Source organism: Onychostruthus taczanowskii, unplaced genomic scaffold (genome assembly GCF_017590055.1).
Source record: "Onychostruthus taczanowskii isolate IOZ18803 unplaced genomic scaffold, ASM1759005v1 scaffold184, whole genome shotgun sequence".
Lineage (NCBI taxonomy): Eukaryota > Metazoa > Chordata > Aves > Passeriformes > Passeridae > Onychostruthus > Onychostruthus taczanowskii.
This window is the reverse complement of record NW_024499062.1, coordinates 403,475-418,951: the sequence shown is the minus strand read 5'-3', so window position 1 is coordinate 418,951 and position 15,477 is coordinate 403,475. Positions and strand designations below refer to the sequence as shown.

Sequence of the window (15,477 nt, the reverse complement as noted above, 5' to 3'; positions counted from 1 at the left end):
CACCTCAACTCGGAGCTTCTGCCTCCTGGAATGAGGTTTTGGTTTCCCTCCTCCCCTGAGGGCTGGAAGGGAATTTTTTCTCCAAATGTTGGGAATTTTGGAGCTGTTTCTGGGAAAGAAAACTCCCAGGTGACTCCAGCACAAGGAGCTGGGTGGGAAATCCACGTGAGGGATTTTTCCAAGGAAAAGGATCAGGGCATGGGACTGAGAGATTTTTCCACCTCTGGATCCCATCCTGGGCTGTTTTCCTGAGTTTTATTCCCCCACAAATTTATTTTCCCACAAAAACCTTTGTTGGGAAAGGAAAATGTCCTTGGAGGAGGCAAATCCATGCTCTAGATATGGAATTTTCTGTGTTTCAGACATGGAAATTTCAGAGTGGTTTTATTAAGAAAAAATAGGGAAGAGAAGCAGAAAAAAAGAAGGAATTTCCTGGTTCATCCCTTGAAAAGCAAATCCAGCTTTTTTGGCTGCCATGGTTTGGAATCCCTCACCCTGGGAGGAGAATTTGCTGCAGGAAAATTGTGTTTCCAAGGGAAAATTCCATCAAAATATCCCTCGGGAAGGAGCGAGCTGAGCCAGGAACATCTGAGGGCACCCACAGGACCTGGAGGCCTCAAACTTCCCAAAAGTTTCCCTGAAAAAGTCCCGAATTTATGAAAAATGCAGGAAGTGAGGAGCAATCCCTCACTTCCCTGGGATTCCACCTCTCCTCACCTTTCCCCCGAGCTGAATTTCCGGGAGTGAATCATTGCAGGGATTATTAAAATTTCATCTCCACAAGCCGGGGAAAATCAGGGATTTGGGGTCATTCCACCCCAGGAACTTCAAAAAAATCCCAAATCCCAGAAGTTTTGCCAGGGAAAATCAGGGATTTGGGGTCATTCCACCCCAGGAACTTCAAAAAAATCCCAAATCCCAGAAGTTTTGCCCAGCCCAGGAGATCCCATTTGGTGCTTCCAGCACCAGAATTCCTTGGAAGAGTCAGACATGGATGCGTTGAGGGGCAAAAAGGACTTTTCTACTTGGCTTTGTCCCTTTTTTTCCCAATTTTTAGGGCTCAATTTGCATTTTCCAGGCTGTGGAAGGAGGAGAATTTCCCTAAAATCCTACAGCAAACCCTTCCTCTGCCACGAGGCTGATTTAGGGGATTTTATGGGATTTCTCCTCCTTCTTAACCCCATTTTGGGGGTGATTTTCACTCCTTCCAACAGCTCAAATCTGTGATGTTTTCCCAAATATTGGAAAACCTCATCCAATGGGAAGAGAAGAGCTGGGAGTACAAAATTTTGAATAGTTATTTTGCCTTTTTTGCACTATTTTTTTTCACCTTTTCCGAGGGGATTTGCATCCCTGGATTTCCACAGAGCTCTCCGTGTTTCATCTTCCTGGGAATTGATTAAATTAGCTCAATTAATTAAATTAAATTAATTCATTCAATTAATTCAAGCCTGGAGATTTGGATGCCAATGAAATGGCAGGAAAGCTCCTTGGGATGAACTGGATTTGGGGCTATTTTGGAAATTCCCAAAAATCACTTGGGCCAAACCCAAAAATCCAACTCCAGAAGCAGCTAAATTCCCTGGAATTCAACTTGGAATTCAACTTGGAATTAAATTTGGGGTTAAACTTGGAATTAAATTTGGAATTAAACTTGGAATTAAATTTGGATTTTGCTGCTTTCCCTCCAAAGGAAGAGGAGGAAAAAAGTGGTGGAAGAGAAAAAATAATCCCAAATCCTCCAAATTTTCCTGGAATGTTTTTATTTCTTCCCCTCCGTTGCAATTCCTGCCCCTTTTCCAAAGGGATTTTTGCACCTCCCTGGCCACCACGTGGGCAGTACAGACAAAACATCCAGGGATTTGTGAAGGGAGCCTGGATCATCACTCAGATTCCGGGAATTTTCCCTGATTTTCTGTGTCCCAATGGAAAATCCGCTTTTATCCCAAGGATCTGAGTCTTGGAGCTGCTCCTGGTTTTTCCTGCACCCAGAACTGGGATCTGATCCCACTGCAGCAGCTGGAAAAGGCTGGAAAAGCTCAGGGAATGTTTCATTCCCTCCAGGTGGGTTTTGGTGTCTTTCCAGGATTTTTTTTGGATTTTCCAGGTGGTTTCAGGTGCCAAACAGAGCAGGACAAACAGCCCAGGATGGGATTTCTCCTTGGATCTCCAGGGACAAGCCCATCCTGATTTTTCCCCCTTTCCTGCCTGGCACTGAAGGTTTCCCAGGATTTTCCAAGGGTTTTTTTTTTTGCCTTCCAGGGCAAAAAAATGGATTATGGATGGGGATTTGGGAAGACCGATGGGGATTTGGGAATGGGATGGGGATTTGGGAAAGGCGTGGAGATTTGGGAACATGGATGGGGATTTGGGAACAGGGATGGGGATTTGGGAACAGGGATGGGGATTTGGGAACAGGGATGGGGATTTGGGAACAGGGGTGGGGATTTGGGAATGGGATTGGGATTTGGGAACAGGGGTGGAGATTTGGGAACAGGGATGGGGATTTGGGAACAGGGGTGGGGATTTGGGAATGGGATTGGGATTTGGGAACAGGGGTGGGGATTTGGGAACAGGGGTGGGCATTTGGGAACAGGGATGGGGATTTGGGAACAGGGGTGGAGATTTGGGAACAGGGATGGGGATTTTGGAACAGGGATGGGGATTTTGGGATAGGGACAGGGATTTCACCCCAAAAGGACTGTGGATGGCAGTAAAATCTCCCGGAGAGGGTGGAGGGAGTCACAGAGGCTTTTCCAAGATTTAGGCCAGGTTGGATGAGGCTTGGAATGACCTGGGATGGTGGGAGGTGTCCCTGCCCATGGAACGAGCTTTAGGATCCTTTCCAACCAAACCATTCCAGGATTAAATCCAGCCCTCCATTAACAGCATCTTTAATTGCTCCCACTGTAAAGATCCATAATTAACAAGCCAAATTCCAGCTGGGAGCACCAGCAGGGATTTCCCGGGCTGCTTTTCCGTCTGGCAGGATTTTGTCGGCTCCTTCCCGACGGATCCGATCCGATCTCCGGGCACATCCAGAGGCTGCTGGGTGAGGCTCGGCCGTGGCCATTCCAGGGCTGGCTCATTATCCAATTACCAAATTATCCCGAGCCAGCCTCTCCTCCCTCTCCATCCCTTTTCCTTCGTCGGGGTTGCTTAGGAACTGCCGCGGACATCGGAGGCTGCGGCCGGGAGATTTCAAGATTCCCTGGCTGGATGCAGGAATCCATATTCCAACATCCAATATTCCAGGAATCCCCTCCTGGAGAGGGGCTGGGAGTGCTCCTAAATCCATGGATTTGCATCTCTGAGCCACAAATCCCGATCCAAAATCCCTCTTTATTTATTTCCAGATTCCATGAGGGTTTGTGAGCTGGCTTGTTGTGCTTTAAATCCCAGATTTCCACTGCCCAGCTTGGCTTTTCCCAAGGCCTTTCTCCAAAGGATGTTCAGGAATTTTCTGCTTCGGAGCCTGGAAAGCCACCAGAAAACCTAAAACCTCTCCCCCCACTCCTGCCCTGAGATAATTTCAAGGAACTCAATTAGGCTGCCCTGACATTTCCAGGGAAATGCTGGGGCTCCATTCCCGGAATGCTGTGGCCGTGCCAAATCCTGGATGGCAAATCCGTAGGGAACATTTGATTAATCCGGGGGGGATTAAAAAAAATTCCAGTTCTCAGTTTCCCCTGAGCTCTGATGGGAATTTGAGCTGGGTTTAATCCGCTGAGCTCGACCTTAGGCCTGCCTAAATATCGGTTTTCACTTCCCAGCTCTTCCAAACCTGGATTAAATCACTTGGATCCCTCAGGAATGTGGATTTTGGTGGAGGGTTTTGAGCCAAATCATTCCCTTGGGAGGCTCTTCCCAGCTCCTTTGGATGCTCCTGGACCAGGAGGGCAAATCCTTTTTCAGCCTTGGATTTGGGATTTGGAGACAAAAGCTGCTGAGAAATTCCAAAGCCAGTGAGGTGAGGTCTGATTTTTAGGGATGGCACTGGGCCGGAAAGGGAAAATTAAGGGATTGTCCAAACATTTCTGGGAATAACAACACAGGAAGGGAATTTCCTCAGGCTCCCAAATCCCATAGGTCTGTTCCTCCCCTCCTGCTGCCTCCAGCCCTGTGGATTCCCAGCTCTAAAAAGGATTTTTCATGGAATTTCTGCTGCTTGGCGTCTCCTCAGCCTCAGTGAGAACTTCCCACAACTTTTGCCTCCAAATCCCAAATCCTAAAGGCTGGAAAGGATTTGGCCTCCTGGTCCTGGAGCATCCAAAGGAGTTGGGAAGAACCTCCCAAGAGATCCACAGGGGGAATGAGGGATTTTTGCCCTTGGATTTGGGAAAAAATTCCACTTTGATTTCTTAATGAGTACTTAATTATTGACTAGGTTGTTATCCTTAATGGAATGGAAGAGGATTTTTAATAGGGAGCAATAGGACACAGGGAATGGCTTTAAACTGGGATAGGGCAGGGATGGATGGGATCTTGGCAATGAGGAATTCCTGGCTGGGCTGGAATTGCCAGAGCAGCTGGGGCTGCCCCTGCATCCCTGCAGTGTCCAAGGCCAGGCTGGAGCAGCCTGGGATAGCAGAAGATTCCCTATCCATGGCAGGGGTGGAATTGGATAATCCTTAAAGTCCCTTCAATCCAAAGCATTCCATGATTTTATTTTCCAACCAGGGAACCTGTGGCTCCTCCAAGCCTCCATTTCCCTGATAATTTTTGCCCATTTAATTTGGGGTGATTTTATTTTCCAACCAGGGAACCTGTGGCTCCTCCAAGCCTGTTTCCCTGATCATTTTTGCCCGTTTAATTTGGCAATGAGATTATTTCAAATCCTTTATTTCCCTGGATGGTCTCAGCTCCCTCAGGGCTGGAATTCCACTCATTCCATATTTGCTAAGATGTCAAATTCCAGAGGGTGCAGCACCCCAAGATCAGCATCCTTCAGCATTCCTGGGTAAATTCACACAGGGAAACCAGGAAAATGGGAAAATGTGGGAATGTTTCTCAGAATTCCACTTGTTCCCAAGGCCTGTGGAAAAGCCCAATCCCTCCCTTCCGGGTGATGCTCCTTTTCCCAACAGGAGCATTTTGTTTCTTTTCCTAGGGAATATTTTTCTGGAATGTTTTTCCTCCCCAAGGACATCTCAGGACAGACCAGGATTTCAGGAGGAGAGGCTGGAATTGTCACTCTGGAAATGGCTCCTTGCCAAGGCTTACAAAATCCCATGGTTTTCATTTTTTTGGGAGAGGAAAAGGAAGAAATGTCCCCAAATCTCTGCTCCTCCCTCCTCAGTTCCTGGGATGTTGTGGGCGAGGAGAATCCTGGGATTTTGGGAGTGAGGAGAATCCTTTTCCTACTGTGCTACCAGGAGCAAAGAGCCAACCCCAAATCCCAGGAAATTTGAAACCTTGGAAATCTGAGCTCAGTTTTACCAAATTACACGGAAAACTTTTAATACATCCCTGTTTTCCCATTGCAAATCCTGTAACCTTTCCCAGGGATTGTCCCATGGAGCAGGACCCCTCTCAGCTGTGTCTGTGTCTCCATGGGATCAAAATCCCAGGATTTGGAATCACTCTTACTGGATTTCCACACCTCTTCTTGGATTTATAAAAATTGCAACTCCAAGCTCCTCAAGGAATTGGAAGTGGCATTTTTTTAGGGAGAAGCCTGGTTTGGATCGCAATTTTTTTCTTGGGGATTTTGGGATAGCTCCTTTTAACCTGCCCAGGGAATTCCCAGATGGAGGAGATGGTGGGAATTCCTGAATGCCCCAGGGAATTCCCAAGTGAGGAGAGGGTGGGAATTCCTAAAGGCCCCCGGGAATTTAGGGCCAGGCCAAAAGGGATGGGGATCCACCTGATCCAGCTGGAAAAATGGATGTTCCCACCTTTCTCTGCCATTCCCAAGGTTTCCCTCTTCCAGGCGAGTGCTCCAGAATTCCACAGCATTGAGACACTTTTATTTTACAAAAATAAAACTCAGGAATTTGTGCCACCTGGTTTGGCTCAGGAATTCTGCCCTTCCCATCCTCCTTTGCCTCAGCATCCAGAGGTTTCCCTCTCCTCATCCCATAATGTCCATAATTCCAGTTTTCTGATGTCTTTTTCCCAACATCTTGCTGTTTGTTTTCCTTGTCCATCCCGGAGGTGTCGGAGTCACTCCTCCCAATCCCGTTGGATTTAAATGAAACACTTGGAGCTGCTCATCTCCCTCTGCCTGGTTTGGGAAAAAGAGGGAAGAGGAAACAGTGGGAATGTTGGCTGCAGTTTGGGCTCCCTCTTGGAATTCCCAAGCTCAGAGTGGCCCAGGAGGTCCCTGACACCACGGGATTGTCCCATCCCCCATCCACAAAAAGCAAATATCCCAATCCTGGCTGGATCCTGGCTCTGGTTGGGGTCAGTCAGGGAAAATGGGCACGTGGAGGACTCAGGGATCTGTCTTGGATTGGGATTAATCCCATTCCCAGTGGTTGTTTCTTCCCACAAACTGTGCTGGAGGTACCTTCAGCTGCTTTGTGAAGTTCCCAGTGGCTCCTAAAGCAAATTTCCTGGAAAAAAAATTGGGCAGGAGGAGCTTCACTCATTTCCTGGTGCTGCTGGGCCTGGATTTCAAGCCCTTGGAGTGGTTTCCAAAATTATGGATCTGAGCCATTAATTCCTCTCTCTTTTTTTAAGTTTCCCTCAAATCCAGAGCAGATGAACCTCAACAGAGATTTTATTTAATGGATTGTGGACAATTCATGGATTTTTTTCCAAAGGTCTCTGGAAGGCTGGGATCAGTCACAGCTCCTGCCCTGCTTGGAGCAGGGTTTGCATTCCGGCCAGGCCCCATTTTCCCTGGGATGACCTGGAGATGAGGGAAAATCCACACAAACCGATCCCAAAACCCCTGGATCTGGCAATGGAAGCCAAGCTGTGCTTCCAGGAGATTTTCCCATTGAACCCCTGGATGAGGTGAGACCCCAACCCTGGGCTGTTAATCCAGACCTAAAATGGTCTAGGTTAGACTTCAGGATCTGCCTGGAGATGCCAGAGTCTGCTTGGATGGAACATTCCAGGGTTTTGAGGGCACAAAATCTCCAAATTCCTGCAAAATGTCAGTCCTTGGAAAGCACAAAAGACATCCAAAACATCAGGACCTGGGGTCCAGGTGGATCCATGCACAATCCATGCCCACCCCACCCTTGGAATTAGCCCAGGGGAGATGTCCAGGAGCTCCTGGGAATGATCTGGGAATGGGCAGAGAAGAAAACCCTGCAAGTTCCTGGCACTTCCACCTTAAAGAAGTGGCAGTGGGCAAATCCTGGATGGGCTTTCCTGCTGCTGGCTGGAGGAAGAGGGAATTTGGAGGGCCCAGCCTCACCTGGGGAGCTCTGGCAGCGGCGCTGGCATTCCCGCTGGGATGGGAAGCGGTTGCTGTTCCCTCGGCAGCCCCCGAACAGGAAGGGCCGGCAGGAGTTGGTGGGGCCATGGAAGTACCAGAGCAGGGAATGGTGCTGGCAGGAGCCCTCATCCATGGGCTGCAGGCACCGGGCTGCAGGAAAACACCCCACAATTCCCATGGGTTGGATCGGGGTGGGAAAGCACCCCACAATTCCCATGGGTTGGATCCTAGTGGGAAAGCACCCCACAATTCCCATGGGTTGGATCGGGGTGGGAAAGTACCCCACAATTCCCATGGGTTGGATCGGGGTGGGAAAGCACCCCACAATTCCCATGGGTTGGATCTGGACCTCATTCCTGCCCAATCCCACATTCCCCACGGCTTGGCTCCAAGTGGGAAAGCACCCCACATCCACCCCACAGGTTGGATCCGGGTTGGAAAACACCCCACACACCCCCCAGGGCTTGTATCCATTCTGGAAAACACCCCACAAGCATCCAGGGGCTGGATCCAGGTGGGAAAAGGCCACACTTTGGAAAACATCCCCATAAACGGTCCATGGATTTGATTTGCTCTGGAAAACACCCCACACCCACCCGTGGGATGGATCCCAGAGTGGACAGAGGAGGAAATCCAGCACTGGATTCCCAAAGTGGAAAAATGGGGATATCCAGGAGTGGATTCCCATATTAAACAAAGGAAGGAATTAGAGTAGATTCCCAGAGTGGACAAAGAGGGGATCCAGCACTGGATTCCCAGAAGGGACAATGGGAAAATCCAGGAGTGGATTCCCAGAAGGGATAAAGGGCACATCCAGAAGTGGATTCCCAGTGTGGGATGAGCTCTGTGTTGCTCCATCATCCATCACTGTGATTCCCACCATGGAGGCCCCTGACCTTTCCAAAGGGATGGTTAAACCCTGGATTTCGGGTGGGATATTTTCCCAGGAATGTTTGCACTCAGGGAATTCCAGGAGGATCTTCCCAGTGTGTTTCTCTGGATCAAAACCCCCTCCAATTCCTTCACCACCAGCTCAACACCCCTGGGGCAAACCCAGCTGCTTTAAGCCAAGCCCAAACCGAGGTTTAACCTTGTGTAACTCCTTCAGTGCCACATCCCTTGATCCCAAACCAAGCCACCTGGGAAGTGACTTCCCAAAATGCCACTTAATTCCCAGCTTTTCACCTGGTAATTGGCTGCCGGCTTCTCCCTGAGAGGCTCCCGCCGTCTGCTGCGCCGGGGCTGGGGGGGGGAGAAAAGCCAAGGAAATCACACGGAATGAGGGTGTGCAAACAAATTATCCCTCATTTAAATAAAGATCCTTGGAGCCTTCCGTGGAGCCTAACGAGTTCTCCTAATAAATGTCACGGAGCAACCGGCCACGGCAGCGAGGAACCGGCGGCAATAAAACCCTTAATGGTGTTAAACAACTCCGTGGGAAAGGTTGGGCGTTCGTCAGAGAAAATGGAAGTGTTGGTGGTTGTTTGCCTGAGATAAATGTCAGGCTGGAGTTCGGGAGGCTCGGAAAAGCCGGGAGCGATTGGAATCTGGCGGCAATAACGCTCCGGCTGCAGAATCCTGTTAACATTTGGAGCCGCTCCACGCTCGTCACTTAGCAGAGGGATTTATGAGCCCTCCTGCCTCAGCCCCAGCTTTTAATGGGATTGTTGGCTGCTGCCGTGATTTGATAACACCTGGAATGTCCCATCCATCTGATCCCCAGCGCTGCCGTGGTATAAATCGAGTTTAGATCCTGATGGGAGACTTTGACGTCCGGCACAGACGTCGGGAGAGCGCCCGGAGTGGGGCGGGAGGGGAGTGGGGATTGCTGGGGTTTGGTTCTAGTTTTGGCTGGATTTTTTGGGGATGTGTTCATTCCTTACATGGGGCCATCATCCATGGGTTTGACTTAAAACCCTCCCCAAAGCTCTTCCCAAAGCTCTCTGTCCTGGAGAATCATGGAATCGTAGAATATGAGCTTGGAATTGGATGATCTTTAAGGCCCCTTCCAACCCAAACTGTTCCATGCCTCAAGTTGGAAAGGGGGCTGTAAAAACCCTGGAATCCAAATCTCTGTTGGACCCCTTGGCCTGGAATTGGATGATTTTTAAGGCCCTTCCATCCCAAACCATTCCATGTCTCAAATTCGAAGGGATCAATGAAGACCATTGAGTCCAACTTTCTGTTGGAATCCCTGCCTTGGAATTGGATGATTTTTAAGGCCCCTTCCAACCCAAACCATTCCATGTCTCAAACTGGACAGAGACCTCTAAAAACCCTAGAATCCAACTCTCTGTTGGACCCCTTGGCCTGGAATTGGATGATTTTTAAGGTCCTTTCCATCCCAAACCATTCCATGTCCTAATTTAGAAGGCGTAGGAAGGATCATGGAGTTCAACTCCCTCTTAGACTGGAATTTGGAGCATTGGAGCATTGGAGCATTTTCCCTCTTGGAAAACACTAACAGGAACAGCTCCAGTTGTTTTTCCACGAGGAAAAACCTGTGGAAAACATGTTTTTTCCATGTTTTTAAGCTGTGGTTTTATCCTTTATTACAACGTTTATGAGGCCCTGGACAGAAATAGTCTCGGATGTTTGATCTCAGAGATGCCATTTCTGCATGGCTGGAAGTTTTACTGGAATTTGCCAAGGATGTGGTGGGAAAAGTGGGACAAAATCAGCCTGGAAACGACTGCTTCCTCCCAGCTGTTGAAAAGGAACCCTGCGGAAGGTTGGGATCACCACTGATCCCACGAATAATTAGGTTTTCCTCACCTTCCAGGGGCATTGGCTTGTGTCATCTCCAAGAGCATGGGAGCCCCCACTGGAAATCCCATCCCTGCCCAATTCCAGGGAATAGGATTTATCACAGAATGCTCCAGAGGATTCCATGGTTGGAAAGATGGGGAGGAGGCAGCTGAACTCACCTGCAAGGAGTGGAGGTGGCTCCATGAAGGGCTTCACTGTGGTCTTGCCGTGAGTTGTGCCAAGCTTTTCTTCCCAATTTCCACCATTCCCAGCGTATTCCCGCGCCTGGGAATACCCATGGAGCTGTCTGTGGACTTCAGCCACCTCCAGACCTGTGGATTGAGGGCCACTGAGGATGAATCCAGCGGTTTGGGGTGGGCAGATGAGCTCTCCAGGCTCTGTGGACCATTGGATTTGAGGATTCCATGAGCCCTGGAGCTCATCCTGAGGAATGGTTTGGGATGGTGGAAAAATCCCAGAATTGTGTGGGCGGGGATTGGGATTTCTGTGGGCTCAGCTTTAAAAACTGGGAGTCAGGGAGGGATTTGATCATGTCCTGGAGGAGAGGGTGAAAACAGGAGACTTCCATGTTTCCCTCTGATCCCTCAGATTCCTCCCAGGAAGAACCATTCCCCTCAAACCAACATCCAAAAGTTGTTGGTGATCCAACATTCTCTGCACTGAGTCCCAGAAAAAAACCCCATTTATTCCTAAAAACAACTTCTCACTTGCAGTTTTGGGCTGGTTTGGGGCAAGGAGAAGATCCTTTCCTGCAAGAATTCCCAGACTTACGCTTTTCCATGGACATCCTTCCCAACTCACCTCCACAACCTGCAGGCAGAAGAGACAGGGAAGAGTTTGTTTGCTGCTTTTTTCCTCAACATAAATAAGATTTTCCAATGAAATAATTATTTTTATGGATTATTTTTCATTTTTCATTATTAATTAATAATTATTTTCATTATTATTCATTTTTCATTTCCTTTTTCCCCATTTTCAAGGATCCAAATGCTTCCAAAAACTCCAGAGGTGCTGAACCTAAAAATCTTCCTTATCCATAGGGAAAGCCCAGGGAATGCGGCAGGAAGATTCTGCTGGATCTCAAATAAATGGATTTCTTCAGGGCAAGGAAAGCAAGACCCCAAAAATTTCAGTGTTGGGGTTCTGGGATAAAACCATCCCCAAATTTGGTGTTTTTTAGGTTTTTTTTGGGTGTGAGTTTTTTTGGTTTTTTTTTGTTTGTTTGTTTTGTTCTTTTGGTGTTGTTTGTTTGTTTGTTTGGTGTTTTGGGGATTTTTTTTGAGTTTCTTTTTTTTTTTCTTTTTTTTTTTTTTTGTGGTGCTGGTGGCAGTTATTCCCTGTGGGAGCAGAGTATTCTGTGTGCCAAGGAATGCCACAAAAAACTGGGAATTAAAAGGTTCAGCGACCTCCAAGTGACCCAGCACCTTCCCAATCCATGAGGAAATGGGGGAAAGATTTGCTGACAAAACCAAATGGGAAGAGAGGGGAGAGGGTTAAGGGATAAAAATGGAGAGTTTCAGGAGGTCAGGAATCTGCAGGGCCTGGAATTCCACACTCCTGGAGAAGGGCCCCAGCTCTGCCTGCTGCTGACGGTGACATTTGGATGTGTGCTGGCACGGAAATGGCTCCAATTTAGCTGCTGGCAGGGTCACCACGGGGCCAACTCACCACAAATCCCTCTCATTTCGCTCCTCAGCACTTCCTTCACCTCTTCCTCCTGTGCCAGAGTGGGGAAAAACAGAATTCAGCGATGAATTCCAGCCCCGGCACCATCTCCCTGCTTGTCCCACCGAGGTGGAGCCGCCTTGTTTGGGGTGTAACGGGAGCAGAGATTTGGTGTCGTGGGGAGCTCAGTTTGAGATTTGCACCTCATTCCCTCTGGAAATTCCTGGTTTTCCTGCAGCCAGCTCCTCTGGCCACAAGGAGTGGGATCCCAGCCCATGTCCCACCTCAAACCTGGGCTTTCCAAGGAGTGTCCCCACCCTGCTGGCATTGTCCCACTGAGGTGGAGCCACCTCATTTGGGGTGCAATGAGATTGGAGATTTGGTGTGACAGCGAGCTCTGCTCAAGATCTGTGGTCCATTCCCTTTGGAAATTCCTGGTTTTCCTGCAGCCAGTTCCTCTGGCCACGAGGAATGGGATCCCAACCCCTGTCACCCCTCAAACCTTGGCTGGCTTTCCAAGGAATGGATGATTTTTAAGGTACCTTCCATCCCAACCCATTCCATGTCCCAGATTGGAAGGGATCGATAAAGACCATCAAATCCAGCTCTCTGTTGGAATCCCTGCCTTGGAATTGGATGATTTTCAAGGTCTCTTCCATCCCAAATCATTCCATGTCCCAAACTGGAAGGATCTCCAAAAACCCTTGTCACCCATCAACCCATGTCAAACCTGGGCTGGCTTTCCAGGGAGTGTTCCCACCCTCCTGGCATTGTCCCCAAAGCCACGACCTCCCAAACTTCCCTGAGCTCTGAAAAGCCATGGAACCACCTGCATCCAAATTATCCTCCAGGATTGCCCCTTGGGAATGGGCTGTGGAACCACATTTGATCATTTGGAGCTGCACCTCATCCTGCTTTCTCTGCCTCTTTCTCAGCCAACGCCATTCCCCATGGAATGAGACCTCCAATCTCATGGATTTGGAGCCCATCCTTCATCCCTGGGACAGCCAACAGCCACTGATCCCATTGGGAATCTTCCCTGTGGGATGGTTGATGTCCTACTGGACTTCCTGGGGTCATCACCTCTTATCCTTCTTGGGATTTGAAATTTTGGGGCATTTTCCCGTGTACAGAGCTGGAATTTTCAGCAGCCCAAATTTAGGAGATCCTTTCCCACAACCCCCCTGCTAAAATTAATCCTGCTTGGAAAATTAATCCACACCCTGGGAAAATGGAAATATTGCCTTGTGTCAGTCAAGTGGAACAAAATCTGGGATGAAGGGATGTGGAGGGAGGTGCAACAGGAATTTTGTCCTGATCCATGTGGCTCAACCCTTCCTTCTTCCTCAGGATTTGGAAGCCCAGGGTAGCAGCTTTTCCCTAAAGGCACATGTCCCTCTCCTACTTTTCCTTTGGCTTGGATCAGCCCTGGAGCACCGATCCTGTTGGACAGTCGGGAGCTGGGAGTCATGGCAAAGATGAGGGAGGGAAAATCTTCCTGGTGCTTTAGGCTTGGCTTTGTAGAGCCCAGCTCTGCTCCCGCCCCGCTCTGCCATCCCTGGCTAACACCAACAGCCTCATTTCCCAGATATTCTTGGAGCAAATCCGTTTCTCAGTGTTTCCCTCCTCCCCTCGGCCTCTTAGGGAAGCTTTGGCCGATTTTCTCCATTTTCCCCCCGAAATGGGAAACGATTTTGGGAGAAAGCACTCACGGAAAGGCCCGGATCTCCCTTGGCTCCTTTCTGCCCGGCGGGACCATTTTCCCCCTGTTAGAAACACTTGGATCATTACCACATCTCCGGAGATTGTCCACAAAATGCTCCGGGGATAAGTGCTCCTTAGGGATGATAGCTCGCAAGGGAGATGGGGAAAAAGCCTCACGTGTTTTCCTATAAATTTTAGGGATATCTGCGATTGGCTCAGTGGGCAGACAGGCACGGCCTCATCCATGTGTCCATCAGATCATCCCAGATTTTTTGGGAGCTCTGCTCTATCACAACAATATTAATTAAAAATGGGAGCTGAGAGCCACTGGCTACTTCCCAAGCCTCAGCATCCTGATCATGGGATAATTAACCCATGATCACTTGCAATTATCTCTCCATGGAGAGGTCAAATCTTCCCCTGAAGAGACAGGAAAGAAGGGGAGGAAAGGGGATGGAAAATCTCCAGAGGGAAAAGAACCAGGAGATGAAATCCATGGATCAAGTCAGGTCTATTTTCCATCTGGAAGAGGTGGATACATGGAGAGGGTCTGGCCTGCACAGAATCTTTGGGAATCAGCTCAGGCAGAAGATTTGAAACTGGAGCTGCAATTCCAGTGCTGGAAAGATGGAAAAACCGGGAGATGTTGAGCTTTGTCAACAAGGGATAAAAACACCCTGACAAATTTTCCTCTCAGAACTGCTGGAAACTGGATTTGTGGATTAAGGGTACTTCAAAATATTAAAGGACAAGAAACACAAGAAGGATGATCCCAATTAAAACCAGGAGGATCATTTTTCTCAATCCATGCTCACTCCCAGTGCCAGAAAAATCACATTATCCACCAGCAGCACATGGAGTTAAAGCAGTGCCACTCCTGACCCTAAAATCCCTTGGGATACTGGGGTTTGCAGGGTGTAGGGACTGACCCCAAACAGGTTGGGGTTGGGATCCAAAGCTCTTGTTGGAGCTCTCTGCTCAGCATTAATTGTGCATTAATTACTCTGCACTGATTACTGGTTCATTCCTGCTCTGCCTCGGGGATGTGCCAATCCAAAGTTTGATGTTTTCCCAAAGGAATCTTCCCCCCAGCTGGAGACACCTCCAGGCAGGAATTTGGGCAGCACTGCCCTTGTCCAGCGCCTGGAATTTGGGATTGCAATGGCTCTGCTCTTGTTGGAAAATCTGGAGAGCTGAGAAATGAAACCTGGAAGGTCCAAGGTCACCCAAACCCAGTCTGGAATTTTGGGAACCCCACTGGATCATTCCCATACTGACCACTTCTCCTTTTGGCCCATCCGTGCCTGGGGGTCCCTGGAGGCAGAGCTGGGATCTCCCTCTTTTCCCTGGTGGACCCTGGGGAGGAAAAGGAGAGTTCTGTCAGCACTTCCAGAGATATCCCACATTTCTTTGGTATTTTCCCCCAAAAACCCAACCCGGGATGGGAATCTGCTCTGGAATTCCTTCCCCTCTCTCCCAACCCCACAAGTCATTCCCGGAGCTTCTCCTTTAATTCCAGGAGAAGCCAAGGAGCGGTGTGGGAGGAAAGAGTGGCACCTCACAGCCTCTCTTTAATCAGTGTCCAAAAAAAAGCCATTTATTATCCCAGACAGGCTTTTCTGGGCTTGCTAATAACATCAAAAATTCCAGCCTTTTTAAATATCCATGAGGGAATCTTGTACTTTCGGCTCCCTCCTCCCTCCTGTGATTCCTTTGATTTATTTTTCATGGCAAGGCACAGCCTGGGGAGCAAGAGAAGGAAGAATAATTTTGTTTCCATGGACTGGAGTGGGATTTAATCCATATTTTATTGTTCTGGAAGGACCTTTTTCCACCTTGCTCCTATAACCACCCTTCAAAATTCCTTTTAAAGATCCCTGTCACAGTTGCAGCATCTTTATTCAGTGACTCCAAGCTCTTATTTTTAAGGAAGATTCTGGTTTCCA

General features: G+C 48.7%; 1 protein-coding gene across 1 annotated transcript in view; it reads right to left on the bottom strand.

The window, feature by feature from the left end:
* Positions 1–4,885: 4,885 nt before the first annotated feature.
* LOC121334170 (collagen alpha-1(VII) chain-like) overlaps positions 4,886–15,477 on the bottom strand; it is an 80,595-nt gene continuing 70,003 nt past the window's right edge. Inside the window, exons 76-83 of the mRNA XM_041401074.1 lie at positions 14,810–14,887; positions 13,540–13,593; positions 11,831–11,879; positions 10,934–10,972; positions 10,321–10,473; positions 8,579–8,635; positions 7,373–7,543; positions 4,886–4,956 (exon numbers count right to left, since the gene is read on the bottom strand). Of these exons, the coding sequence (XP_041257008.1) occupies positions 4,886–4,956; positions 7,373–7,543; positions 8,579–8,635; positions 10,321–10,473; positions 10,934–10,972; positions 11,831–11,879; positions 13,540–13,593; positions 14,810–14,887 (672 nt within the window). The remainder of the gene's footprint in view (positions 4,957–7,372; positions 7,544–8,578; positions 8,636–10,320; positions 10,474–10,933; positions 10,973–11,830; positions 11,880–13,539; positions 13,594–14,809; positions 14,888–15,477) is intronic.